At 44.7% G+C, this 14502-nt stretch overlaps 1 protein-coding gene across 1 annotated transcript in view; it reads left to right on the top strand.

The window, feature by feature from the left end:
- Positions 1–2033: 2033 nt before the first annotated feature.
- The window catches only part of Nmdar2 (glutamate ionotropic receptor NMDA type subunit 2), a 154887-nt gene continuing 142418 nt past the window's right edge, over positions 2034–14502 (top strand). The window contains exons 1-2 of the mRNA XM_017900755.1: positions 2034–2324; positions 9602–9773. Of these exons, the coding sequence (XP_017756244.1) occupies positions 2034–2324; positions 9602–9773 (463 nt within the window). The remainder of the gene's footprint in view (positions 2325–9601; positions 9774–14502) is intronic.

Genomic DNA, 14502 nt, shown 5'->3' on the forward strand with positions numbered 1-14502 from the left:
ACAGACAGGTCCGATTATGGCTCTCTCGTGTATCACATTCCGACACGTGCTCGAAAGAAACTCTAATCTCCCCGCGCTAAAAAGTGACCCAAACACTGGCCCCACCTTCTACATTTATCCTGAGAATCATTGTTCAAAATCCACTTTGCGAGCTTCGCGTTGAACGCGCACGTTCTTCACTGCGAACTATTAATATTCCACTGGCGATTTTCCGAATTGCTCATTAATTTTCCTAAACAATCATATTCTGTCATCGCTGCCGCGTTAAAAAGCGGAATATGCTCGCAGAATCGATTCGGAATAACGCGAATTAGCAGACAAATAATAGGGGTAATTATGTCAGCTAAAGTAATTATTCTCGGTAATTACTCTCTGAAAGATAAGGCGATATTAACGATTATCCCTGACGCGATATTAGCCGTAATTGCTGCTTAACTCCTTTTCTCGCGATTTAAGATTCAACAGCGTGATCCTAGAACTTAAACAGAACTGGCGAGCCTTCGAGTCGTTCCACCACTCGGCAAATCTGCCTTTAGTTGTACAACAACTTATGGGTGTGACACCTGATATTTACATTTGGCCCTGGCGATGTACCACGTGCCAGGCCCGTGATAGTCAGTTTTGGCCCAACCGATGTACCACGTAGTTTTGGCTGGAAATCTTGACCACGAACCTCACACGTGGTTGTAGGCCAAGATGTTAAATCCTTCGCCTGGTAAAATCTTAGATCGAATCTCAGGTACGGGGTGTAGTTCAGCGACAGGGTACCCAGGTGTGTGCTTTGGCGGCTTAAATGGTAATCACTTCGCTCATCCTCCGCGAGTTCGACGGAACTCGTAATATTCCATGGCCACGTGGCTATGTTAGGATTCGCGTGGCAATTTTCCAGGGTACCCTCGCCCCTTTTCGCGAATCAAATTCCGCATTACGTATATCGCGTAGTAATGGGTCCATGTAATTTGCATGTACCGTTTTACTGCCCCATGAAAATTTAATATCGTCGGATAGGTCCATCTCGAGCAATTAATTAGCATCAAACTCGCTCAAACGAGATATAATTCCTCTTCCAGATGAGACCATCGATGTCCAGTTGGTGTGCAAAGAGAAAGTCAGGGACTAGATTTATTATATAACTTGGAACCTGAGATACGAAAATCGAGCATCGTCGACCTTTCTTTCGCCTTTATAGATCGCAGAAGTCAGAGGTAGAGTGGAAAGATTTTATTAGATTCGTATCGGTAATTAATTAACGACTAACCCAGATACGGCGTTGAAAGGATTTTCCCTTTCGGTCTACCTCTTCGTCTCCTTTCACGAATTTTCACTCGCACTTGGGAATTCTTTTTTAGCCTGCATTACTGAGCTTGAACTTGAGGTTCAGGAATATAAACTAATCCAAATTGAATTTATCGCTAGGACTTCCGATTTATAACTGAGGGTTTAACCTATGCTGCATGAGTCATAATAATTGCAGTGGTAGGACGAAGACGTATAACTATACGTCATTATTATTTTTAGTTCTCGAAGCTTTAGAGATACTCAGGTTATAGACAATTATATCTTTACGTGCGTAAAATTGGGTATTAATTTCGTCAGAAACAGCCATGCGCTGTCAAAGACAAATCATTTCGAAAAGATTTCGACTACTTACCTGGAACATCGGGCGCGTAACTCGGAGAGTAATTAGGCGATTCGTAGAAGCACCGAAACATCCCTATCTCTTCATATTCAAAGCAACCCCGTGAAGACTGGCAATTAGAACCTTGGCGCGCATAAATGTTCCAAAACAGCGTGCCGAAATCCAAGCTCTGACCCGAGTTAATCTCCGTTTCAGGGTTGCCGGCGCGCGATGAGGGGTCGTGAAAGGGCAAGAGATGCCCGGTCGGACGCGAAAACAGCATCGCGTCGCGACTGAGCCGCCTGCACCGCTGAATGGAAGCAGGTCGCGCGAGAGAAGCGAGGCAAGGGGACGACAGAAGCGCGAAAGGGCTGGCTCGAGCCCCTAACAGGCGTACCGGAAGTGCGGCGAGAAAATGAGGGAGCTGCTGTTCACGTTGGTGTCGCTGCTGTCGGTGGCTGGCAGCCTGCAGATCGGCGGCGTGACCAGGGGTGGCAGCGGCATCCAGATCGGTACCAGCGACCGTGGCCACGCGAAGGGCACCGGAGTGCTCGGTGGACGCGGCCATTCCGGCGTGAAGCTCGGCGAGGCGAGATTTCCCAATTCTACGAGGCAGAGACCGTTCACCACCACCACCACCACCCCGCCACCACCCACCACGCGATTCATCCACCCGCCGAATGGCAATGGCAGGGGTGCCTTGAAGGTAAGTGCCATTTCTCTAATGGAAATTTTCTCGATCGTCGGAGCCTTGGGCGCGATTGTCACGGCTGCAATTCAAATAGCGTAGAGTTTATAAATTTTCTATATTATTATAAATTTCGATACCATTGGAGACTCTCGAAGAGTGCGTCGTTAGCGTCGTTCATTTGCATGTTTCGAATTCAGCAAAGTCGCCGAATAGGAAGACGAAATTTTAGAGGCTATCGTAGAGACTATGGTGGTGGTAAATAATAGTACTTTATTTATTAATTAATAATAATGAATTGACAATGTTTGGTGACGATAAAGCAGACGAATATGGATAGATCAACTACAACTACAATTTGGCAACACAGTTACAACTCGACTTGTTACAACTAAAATACAACTCTCTTCTAGTCACTCTTCCTCAAAATTCTACGCAAGAACTGTTCCAATATAACTGTTCGCTTCACGCCCATGCATCCCTATTTCATACCCATGCTCTCTTTCCTAATCACGCTTTTCCCACGCACCCCTTACAGCCTTGCCCTCAGCGGGTCACGTAGCCCAAATACTTAGACGCATTCCTAGAAACACTCTTCACTTGCAACCGATGCATCCATAAACATCCCGTCTACGCGATCTTAGCACAGGGTCATTCATCCTTTCGCATGCACTCCAGATAATACGCTCGAGCCAAACTCAAGCTTATTATCCTGCGATACCACACTATTTTGCGCCGTTGTACCAGGGTTGTTTCGGGGAATTTGACGGACTCGATGATAGGGAATTTTGTTCATTTGTTTCCCGGATAGGAATAATTCAGATTATGATAGATTTAATAATTAAAATAGATTATCTCGTTAATTCGGAGAATTCGCGAGACTTGGATTAATTCAGGATAGAGAAGTTCGAGTGGAAATAGTCTCGAAATTGGACCTCCTAACGAAACTGTAAACGTAAGTTGCAAAGAAAGTAGTTACGTAACGAGACTTTGGATTCGGGTGTCTTGGAGGTGGGATTCTCTCGGTCCTCGCGAGAGTATGGTTCTTTGCACGAGGACGATGCAACTGATTTACACGTTGGATTAACTCGAGACTGATTACTTTTCTGTCACTTTGCGGATTCTACGAAGTAAATTCCTTCGCAAACACGACGTACGAATTATTTTCGATCAAAATCTAGTTCTCCGAACATCGAATTAATTTTACCGCGAAGACCTGAATTATTCTCGCTCCAATTATTCCCTTTCTTCTACGATTTCAAAAAACTCGCGAATTTCCCGGAATAGGGAAACTTTTCGTTTCTCTTATTCCCGGTTTTAATGGATCTTCCATTTCTAATGTTCTGCTTCATGATCGTCGACTTTCCAAAGGGCGAATAATTATATTAGCCCGCGTTCCATTTACGGGTTCTTAGCTGCGCAAATCGAAGAACACTTGGAACGATAAAATTAGATGACCCCGTTCCTTCCTACGTTTCTGCTCGTCCCCGGTATCCCCGATAATTTTCTTCTACGAATAGTTTGAACTGCAGTAATCAGGACAACATTCCGCAGCTAGAATTCCTGCCCGAAGACGGATCTCTCCACGCTATAAGCGATTTCCCCCTTTTTCTCCTGCCATCTCCATTCGAGTCTCCAAACGACTTTAGTCCCTTTCCGAGCAAGAAACGATAAAAAATTCAACGTTTCCAGGCACTAAGATGCGGATTCGCTGGATCTTCGAAACACGGAGTCTCTCAGTTCCAGAAGAATCAATTTCATTTGACAAACAACGATTTCCACGAACCCATTCGGTTACAGATATTCGTAAAGGTACATTTAAATCGCGAAGTTGTTACAGTCTCGGAAGAACATTTTAAAAGGCACACTCGAAAATGGTGAAATTCGGTGAATCGATGTTAAAATCTAGGGGATGAAATTACCCCTCGAGTTTGATGCGCGCGAAGTTTAATGGAGCCTTGAGAGAAGTCACTCGAAATTGATACAAGTCCAAGAAATGGGAGCGACGAGCTCGATTTAAGAAAATATCGAGGTTCTACTTTAAAATTTCAAAGGACTATTTAAATAAGGGTAGACTAAAACCCTCTTCATCTCAAGGTGCATTAAAATTCTTTTATGCTATACCAAGTATTAAAATACATCAGGAAAGCTCTGGATAGAATTTTAATTCGCACGAATCGAATTGCAGTAGGACCTTAATTAGGATCATAGGTGTCAATGTGTCAGAGTTGAGATTAGAGAGTGGTTAGTTGAGTTGTGTTTGAGTCGCATTAGCATTGCGTTGAGTTATTAGAAACTGAATTAGATTAACTTTTGGATTATCATCATGGTCTTTTATTTTTACATATGCATTATCATTGTAGTATCGCAGGATTTGCACCTCGTGTATGGGTAACTTTAGCTTAGGGAGATGATGCGATGCGTCAGCAAGCCCTTAGCATGACTATATGTTGTCATGTTGGGGAAGGCTTTTGGAGAAGATATAAGAGAGGGTAGAAGTGGTTAGTGAGAAGTGATTGTTCTTAGTTGAAGGATTATCATCATGATCTTTTATTTTTACATATGTATTATCATTGTAGTATCGCAGGATTTGCACCTCGTGTATAGGTAACTTTAGCTTAGGGAGATGATGCGATGCGTCAGGCTCTTAGCACGACCATATTTTGTCATGTTGGGGGAGGCTTTTGGAGAAGATATAAGAGAGGGTAGAAGTGGTTAGTGAGAAGTGATTGTTCTTAGTTGTGTTTTAGTTGTGAGCCATTAGTCGTAACAGGCTAAATTGTCTTTGCGTTGTTGAGTTGAGTTGTAGTCTTAAGTTGTAGTCGATATAGATTCGTATGCTTAATCGTCACCCACGTATTGTTAATCACTTATTATAATTATTGTTAATTAATAGTAGTTCTATTTACCACCACCCAAGTCTCTACAATATAATATATAATTCTTTTTAAATTAAACTAATCGTTAAGAAAAAGCACGTGGTTCCCTTTACCTGTCAATTTGACAAGTGTCCTTAGAAATAGGTATACAGATAGCGTTCGCAAATCTAGTATTAAAGCAGATTGTCGGATGGACACTGATTAACTGATACTCATAAAATTCCAATTACCAATCATCGTGTCTAATGAGCACCCTCTGCTCCCTTCTAGTACAGCCCCAGTGCGCGCTATCGATGGTAGTTCCTATGTTCGTGAGCGATTGGCAGAGATTAGCAACGATATTGTTAATCATTTATTATTATTATTGTTATTTAATAAATAGGAGTTCTATTTACCACCACCCAAGCCTCTACCTCATTTTTATTAACCAAAAACAGTGTTGCGTTGCATGCGTGTACTTCCCAAGCTGATACTTTCCTCTCTATTTGGTCTTTATATTTGGGGTCCCATCCGGGATTTGAAGAGACTTCGTGACTGTCCAAATTGAGGGCCCCTCCGGGATTTAAGATAGTCGGTATTCTGAGTCTGCAATTACAATGAGCCATTGCATCGTTGAAAATCCCACGACAGAAAATCGAGAAACAAAGCGTCAAAGTTCCCGGATAATAATAATACAAGGGTTTAATCTCGATGTCGACGTCGTTAATTAAAATCCAACGCTAGAGGGTAAAATATCGTAATGGCGAGATAATCTGATAGATTCCCGGTTTCCCGCACAGTTCTCTCCGCTACGATTTCATCGAATTAATTCAATCCTCGAGGAACAATGGCCGACGCGTTATCCGCTAATTACACGACAGTGACAGCCGTTTCGCGCGGATCTTTTTTCAATTCGCTAGGCTGTCGGCTGAAATATTATCCCTGCGATAATTACGAACTTCTTCCGCGGGGTACAGCTCGCCGTGTTAATCGCTTTAAACGCGCCGACTCCCCCGAGTAATTATTCCGTTCCGCGTTGCGGTCGCCATTACTCTCCATTTTCGCCGCCGAGGACTATCGCTCTCGATCAGCCCTCCGGCTGACGTTTAATCATCGTAATGCACACTTTCCACTGCCAGACAGCGTTCGACGTGACGATATACCTGCCTCTATCCCGATCTATCGTTTCGTTCCTCCGACACAGACGATCGTACGATTTTCCTGGGACAATCGAAGCATTTTCGGTGAAAACTCCCTGAGAATTTCCTCGAGTGCGAATCTCCGTGTGGTCTGCTAATGGATGGTTCAATTCTACCTTGCGGAGCAATTTCTTTTAAAAACGCGAACGCTGGGAGACCATTCTGCGCTTAAAATTCGGAGAAAATTATATATGGCGTGAGAGGACTGCGAGAAGGTTTTGGAAGCTTCGATTAAAGGCTTTGGACACTTCTTTAACGCTTTATTAAAATTAACAAATAATTATTTCGTCGGTGTAATGTTTTCTATGGCTACTCATCGGTCCTTACCAAGTCGTGGACCAAGGACCATTCAAATTCAGCCTAATTTGTTTTATAGTAGTTCACTCCTTCGGGCTTTTTCTAAGATAGGAGAAATTGACAGAGTTCTGAAGGTGTTCGATGTGTAGGGACGAAAGTATTTACAGTAAATACCCCATTGCCAATATTCCGTGTTCAAGGGAGAGGTTGGCTAACTACGGTGGTGTCTTCTTTGTTCCTGTTGACGATGAGCAGTTGTTCCTGTGGTGTTGGGCCTGGTAGTATCCCCGTGGTCGTCGTTGCTATCGATGGGTTAGCAGGTAGAAGGACGACGGGAAAAGGAAGGGATGAGTTTTGTCCCGGGCCTGCTAGTGGACTCATCGGTAAGGCTTGCTTCTATCAGGTCCTGCCTTAGATCAGGGATACTTAGATGTTACGGGAACTTCTATTTAAGGGAAGTCGAGGCTTCACCGTTTCCTTTTGATAAAGTCCTCGAACCTCCTTCAAGTCGGAATCCACCTATTGGCGAGGGTGAGAACTTGGTCGCTACAGATGTTACCTTTAACACGAATCGTTCGGTTCTTAATTCGCTTTGCGCGCGGTTATTCGTGGAGATTGTACCTGTGCAAGGATATTTCAGGCAGGAAATTAAATCGAATTTCGCGGGACAAAGTGAGCGTAATGGAGTGTACGAAGTGCGTTATAGCAGGCGTGTCAGTCGCAGAAACAAGCTGGAAACAGACTCGAGCTGAGGAATGCTAACGAGAATTAGCGTGAACGAGAAGGGAGAGTGAAACTCCGCGACGCGGAGGAAAGGGAAGGAAAATGGGAGAATTCGAGTCACGAGTGGTGGGAAAAACGGCGCGCAAGTAGGGAACGAAAAATGGGTAAAAAGGAGATAAAGGAGATGAAAAGAAACGGCGAGGGTGGTAAAAACGCGTGGAGGAAGGGGCAGGAATTGAGGATGGAGAGATGGAGCGGATAGAAGAGACGGAGAGGGATGAAAAGAAACTGGACGAAGGGGGAGAGGCTGAAATAATACAGCAAAAATACGAAGAAGCGGAGAAAGTAAAAGGAGAAACCCAATTTTTAAGGCATTAAGTTAAACTGCCGCGAAAACGGCGGCAATTATGGCGGCGCGCTTCCAGCGGAACTGGGTCGCGATGTTTAATTGTAAAGCGGATGATTTACATTTCTAATTAACCATATATTTCACAAGGAGAAAGCGTGGAGAGAGATCTCCTCTTCGCGGAGAGCCAGCAACTTTTCGAAACTTAGCCTCGATCGGTTCGAGTTTTCAACTTGTAGAACGCAGCTGCTGAAGCGGTCGTTGAACATTTTTAAGATCCATGATCGTGGTATCGGGTAGTCATCTATATTACACAACTTTTACCTAACGTCTCTCGTTACAACGTATGACAGAAGTTACTCTTATTTATTTATTTATTTATCTAAGGATGTGTAGCGGACGGATAAGAAGATAGGGCTAGTGGTCCAGAAGACTTTCTTCGTCAAAGGTCTTTATTTTACCGACGGTCCTTCGGCTCGAGAAGGTTTGACACTCCTCGACCGATTACAGATATGTGTTCCGATTGGCAAACACGGAAATAAAGGTGTTATTAATTTCCGGTGTATAGATTTATTTACGAGCTGAGAGATTAAAGTGAGTTACAAACTAATAGATTATCGACTAATGTTCACACTATCTTCACACTTTGCTATCCTCTCACGCTGCACCGTCTTTTTCACGTCTTCTATACACTCACCCGCAGGACTGTCCCTCAACTTGGCGTTATTACATTTATTTATTTATTTATTTATTTATTTATATTTGAGGGAAGACATAGGGACTTCCATTTCGTGTAGTTCACCTGAAAACCGTGTTTAAGTCTGTGTATTCTTCAATACACGGATCCATACGATCTTTGTATGATTATCTACCTGTGAAAATATCCGAAGTTTTATGCAAACGACTCGTGGTACATAGATTGTAGATAAAAATTAATCTCTGGATCTGTAATGACGAGTCTAGCTTCTTCTAAAGGGCTTCTTCTTTTCCATACCAAAGCAGATAGAGACGAGTTACTCTTGTCATAGTAATGAAATTATACCTAACATTAGAGGTCTCTAGCGAGAATCCTCGTTTGATAAATAATAAAATGATAAATTATTGGATGTCTATGCAAATGCGAATAGAAATCCAAAATGAAACTCAAGGTACAGTTCAAGATAGTCGAATACCCAAGTTTTTTGTTGTTCATTTTGGACGTAGAGAATTGGATTGCAGAAAATTTACAAGATGGTAGGCAGAAACGTAACTTCCTGTCCGTTCTCTGGCTGCGTACCATTCATCTGGCCCGATCGATTTGCGCAACAGGTGCTCGCTGATCCATTCTCGTCGTAACAAAGTGAACACTCTAGATGCACTTTTTCGTTCGTTTGAATGCGTAATACTTGCCCGTTCTCGTCTTTGAGCAACGAATCGGGAGGACAAAGTGTCGCTGATCATCGCGCTATTGCTATTATCTGCCTTTAATGAAAATTTCGCCACGAGTTTGTCAATTTAAATCTCATAGCAAGTTTCGTCTCTCGAGAATGGAAAAGGTCTGCTTGGAGCAGAATTACCAGGAGTTGTTGGTAAAGTTCAGGAGAAATTTCGAGGAGAATTTCACGATCGGTGACTGTGTGCGAAATTAATGATCGATAATACATGCTCTTTTTGCTCGAACAGTTTATCGTCGTCTGTCGGCAAACTTTGAACACCTTTCGTGCAATTAACAAAGTTTCGTGAGGAACAAAGTGGACGATAGTCGAACAGAGTCCTATCGTCAATTAGGTACCTGCATCGTTTCGCTGAAACTCGAGGCTCCCCGATAGAGACATAATTTTCCGAAGAGTCGATCCCAGTTCCCGCTCTAATTGATCTTTTTCTGTGTAACAGGTGGGCATGATGGTTCCGCACAAGTCCTTTGGCGTGAGGGAGTACACGAAGGCAGTGACGTCGGCTATGAGTACGTTGCAGAAGAGCTCGAGAGCAAGGAAACTTGGACTTTTCCAGCATTACGACATCCACGTGAAAGTTGATACGCAGTCGCTGACACCGAGCCCCACCGGTGAGTCAATTTTTACAAATCAAATTTCACATTTTTATTCGTACTGTACCAGAAGGATAAGGAGATAGGGCTAGTGGTACAGAAGACTTTCTTCGTCAAAGGTCTTTATTTTACTGGCGGTCCTTCGGTTCGAGAAGGTTCGACACCCCTCGGCCGATCGTCTCGCCATCTATGGGTTCAAGTGTTTTAAACCTAAACAGTCGGAGATTCTGCCTGTCGCCTAACTGTTTACGCCGTCTGTTCTAAGATCGCTTACAGTACTATAGACTATATATCTTGGACAAACTAGGATGTTAATCTTCGTCTTACTTATAACTCTGACAATCGTGTTGGTGACTCGTTCTAGTTCTATTCACGCGTATGAGTTGAAGGCTTCGCAATTTCAAAGGGAGATAAATTTTTGCACGAAACAAGTCCGCGTTACAGTTGCGACAATGGCCATAAGCTTTCAGAGATGCTAATCAAGCTGCAGTGGAAGTTGGTATAAAATATACGAAACTTTCCCGGCACTTGTCGCTATTTCCACGACCAACTCATCGACAGGCCTTTCTGTGTAAATGGGAAAAGTTTCCGTAACGAGGATCCTATGTTTGGTACCTCGATGGCTCGTTTGCTCGTGACGCGGTGTTCCTCGTGGCCATTAGGGCGAGTCCACGCAGAAAGCTCGTTTGGGTACCTTGCTACCTTGCACGCCATCCCTTTTACTCGCTACCTTATTGTTCCCTCGATCGCCAGGCTAACGAGAATGAATCAAACCGAGATAAATTAAGAATTCCTCGAGAGCTACGATTAATTCAATCCGTTAAATTGGATCACGGCGAATGGATTTCACTCCAGAAATAAAGGGAAAAGAGGCAAATTCCTAAAGTGGATAAAATCGTTCCTCAAATATTGTTTCACCTTGTAATCCAACTCTGAAATTTAAATCTGAAATTTTATGCTCGATCGAACTTCCTCGTTCATTAGTAGCTCGATACTAATTTCACGGGATTATCTAGAGGTTTAAATCAACGAACTATAGGCAATCATTTAGCTATCATTCGGATATCGCTTAGAACAGAATTGTAGCAACCTGTATCTCGATTAAAAATTCTATGAGGCAAAGTATGACGTGATTTTTAGTACGCGAAGACGTGATATACCTCGAAATTCGAATCTACCCCAATCTCACCCCCGAACGTCATCCGTAACGTGATCTACGTCCTGCTTTTTGATCTCGGTCCTATAATTCACGCATTCTCGACTCCATGAACTAGATCCATGGAGATCAAAGGTCACGTGCAAGATTAAAAATTCGACGAGATAAGGTATGACGTGATTTCCACCACGCAAAGACGTGACATTCCTCGAAATTCGAATCTACCCCAATCTCACCCCCGAACGTCATCGGCAACGTGATCTACGTCGCGTTTCTTGCTCCCGATAGTATAATTCACGCATTCTCGACTCCATGAACTGGGTCCTATGGAGATCAAAGGACACGTGCAGTTTGATCGATTTTCGAGCTGGGGGAGCAGCTGGAGACGGCAGTCACGCGTCAGCCGCCAATCGGGGGCCATTGAATCCATCCGGTGCGCGGATAAAGTTGGTCCTGGAGCCGGATATCCTCGTGCGTGGCTCGTAACATGGAAACGGGACGTGAGAACAATGAAACGGGCGAAGGGATGCTAACGGGTTCGCGCGCAGGGGCGGGACTTGTTTACGAGCTGGCCGTTAAGGTCTTTGGGGCTACTTTTTCGCCCAGACTCCCGGAACACCTGTGAACCGTTCCGTTTGGTGAAACTTCACGGGCGAGATAAAGCCGGGCAGGTAAAAATGGACCTTCTTGCCCACTCGATCAGAGAAGCCGAGACTGCTTCCCCTTTTTCGCGACGTAATTAGGGGAGGAAAAGAATGGAAAACCCGGGGTTAAGGGGAGAGTTGGGACAGAGCCGTTTTATTGGCACCTTCGGTGGGCCGGGGTTTCTCACGATAATTTTATCTCTGAGAATTGGACGCAAATAATTGGGGTCTTATCTCGGGATGGTTTTATATCTCGGACCGTTGGCTAGAACTTTCTCTTCTCCCCGACGATCCTTGATGGAAGGGTTTTAAATCGTGGTTTCCAGCGTGCTTTCATAGAGAGAGTTTAATGGGCGTTGAATAAGTGCGCGGGTAATGCGTTGGTCAAAAGCAGCCTGTTCGAAAGCCCAGACATTCTCGCACAATGCACTGCGCGCCTTTAAGTGAACTCGCGTCTACGTGTGCATGTACGTCTGCGGAGGCGTCATTTGGTTCCTCGGATGCATTCATAAAATCTTCCTTTCCTCGAGAAGCACCATGTTCTCGCATCCAGCGAGACGCGAAACTGGCGAGGATTATAAGAAAATACGAGATATCACGCGGAAGATGTAGGAATAATTCGCGACTCTTCCCCTGCGGAGCTGCCGGAATAATAAAATATACGGTGTGTAAATGAGACAAACTGTTTTTAACGCAAACGAAAAAGACGGTATAATTATCGCGCGACAATACGACTTCGTTGCGGCACTCGTTGCGCTACATCGTGCCACGTGCAATGCCGTTTCTGGAAAACAGTGCGGGACGTACGTACGTAATTCTGCGAAAAAAATCACGGCAACTCGTTTTGGGGCGGGAAAAACCGCGGAAGCTCGCGTAGAAAATGGCTTTCGCATATTCCGCACGCACCACTGAATTTTGAAATTACTCACACCCTGCGTAATCCCCGAAACTCCAGCGAGTCGTCCTCCTTTTCGCGACGCCTGTATAATTCACCGGCATCCGCGTTTCAATTCCGGCTTTTCCCATTTTTCGAGCTATTTAAACGCGCCACGGTGAAACGCGACAACGAGTCCGATATTTTCCAGCATCTCAGATTCGAAATCGTCGAGCGCGGAATTCCTTCTCGCCCTTGGTGTGTCGTTAATTGAAAAGATTCGACTGTCGAGAACAAGAAAATTCGAGGTAAACGCACACTTAAACGAAACATCGCGACCGCGGCGCGAGACGAGTTTACGCGAATGCAAATTCCTGGCTGACTTTCGGCTTCGTCCGATTTAAAGGACCAACTCCGCGGGAATTCTGCCCGGGCTTGCTCGAAGCGGACACTCGGCGTCCAAATTTGCCGCGAGATAAATCCGTCGAAGATCCGGCTCGCTCGTCGTTGAAAGAGAAAACGTGTCTTCCCGTGAAAACGTGCGATACCTTCCGAAGGGGGTGAAAATTCACCGAGATCCGACGCTTTCCCGCGAGGAAAGTACGTGGACGAAGGGTAGACGGATCGAGGGAAATTTCCTCCGAGTCTTTGATTACGTTTGGCGACTTTGGCTCTCGTGGAATTTGTAAAGCACAGGGAAATGGCGACGGCGCGCGAATAAAGTAGGGACGAAGTCGAAGGGTTTCCAATTTTCTCGCGTAAGCTCTGAGGAATTTCTGGGCTCCAACGGATACCGACATCCGAGCCGGAGAATGATAGAAAATGCGACGTTCTTCAACCGTGGCCTGGATTTTGACTATTTTTCTCTAGTTCGAACTCGGGAAAATGTTATCGTTGGAAAGAAGCGTGAAATACGACGAAACATCGAGCGGATGAGACACCCTTTCGCGGGCTGCTCGGGAAAATCTTGCGCGGGACGGAGTACACGGATAGAGATCGTAAATCTCAGGCGGATTTTTTGGTGAACGCGGGAATGTCGGTGGGAAGAGGGAGAGAAGTCTGGCAGATCGGTTCAGGGTGATTTCGCGGAAACGTTTGTGCCTTTTATGGGGGTTGTAGGTTTATCGGGAAAGAAAAAAGCCGTTCGAGGTCGTATCTGCAGTCATTGGAACGAACGACAGCGAAGTTTTTCGCTCGTTTCGTTCGCTTCATTGGCAATACAAATCGGATAGAGGGATCCTCGCTATGCTGCTTATCGTGCCGGGAGATTGAGAAAGTTTTATTAAAATCTGCCGGCATTCAAATTCCTTCCTATCGTTACTTTCGTCGCGGCTGTCCGAACAGCTGTTGATATTCCTCTTACATATTCAGCGGAGATTGAAACTTCTTTGAAAATCGTTGACGAAAGATGGATGCGTCGGCGGAGTCCTCTGCAAGGTGGCTTTTTCTCCGGTTTAAATAGATTCACCGTCCGCGTCCACGTTTCCCCTTTTTTCTTTCTCTTTTTCTCGAGAAGCTTTCAAATACAGCTAAGTGATCGACTGATTTATGGAAACTCGCCACGCGTGCACTCTATACCCATCCCGGGGAAAAAACCGAGAGAAGATAAGCTTCATCTGCGGCCTGGCGTTGGATTTAGGGGACGAGAGAGGATGGCACGAATGAAAGGTCAATGTATGATTCCTCTCACGTAGAGGACGCCTCCAGCCATCCCATACTTCCAAAAAACCCAATCCAGACATTTTCTTTGTATTCCAGGTGCTTGCGAAAATTCGCTTTTCGGCTAAAACAGTTTTGCTATTCCGTCGACACCTCGGTATTACCCTCCGCGTATTTGCATTCCTACCGCGTCTTCCATTCGATTCTCTCAGCTAAGTAATTACGAAAATAGATCATACACTCGTACACCTCTTGGAAAAAAGTCCCCGTTCAATTGGGATTATTTATTCAAACGATCGTGTCGTCATTTTTCCTTCCTTTGCGCACGAAAGATTAAATTCGACGATCGTGAAACGAATTTCGCGCGCGTATCCTAATTTTCGAAAACGCTTCGCGGTGAAGCAGACATCTCCG

The sequence above is a fragment of the Eufriesea mexicana genome, unplaced genomic scaffold (genome assembly GCF_001483705.2).
Source record: "Eufriesea mexicana isolate 0111107269 unplaced genomic scaffold, ASM148370v2 scaffold1357, whole genome shotgun sequence".
In the NCBI taxonomy this organism is placed as follows: domain Eukaryota; kingdom Metazoa; phylum Arthropoda; class Insecta; order Hymenoptera; family Apidae; genus Eufriesea; species Eufriesea mexicana.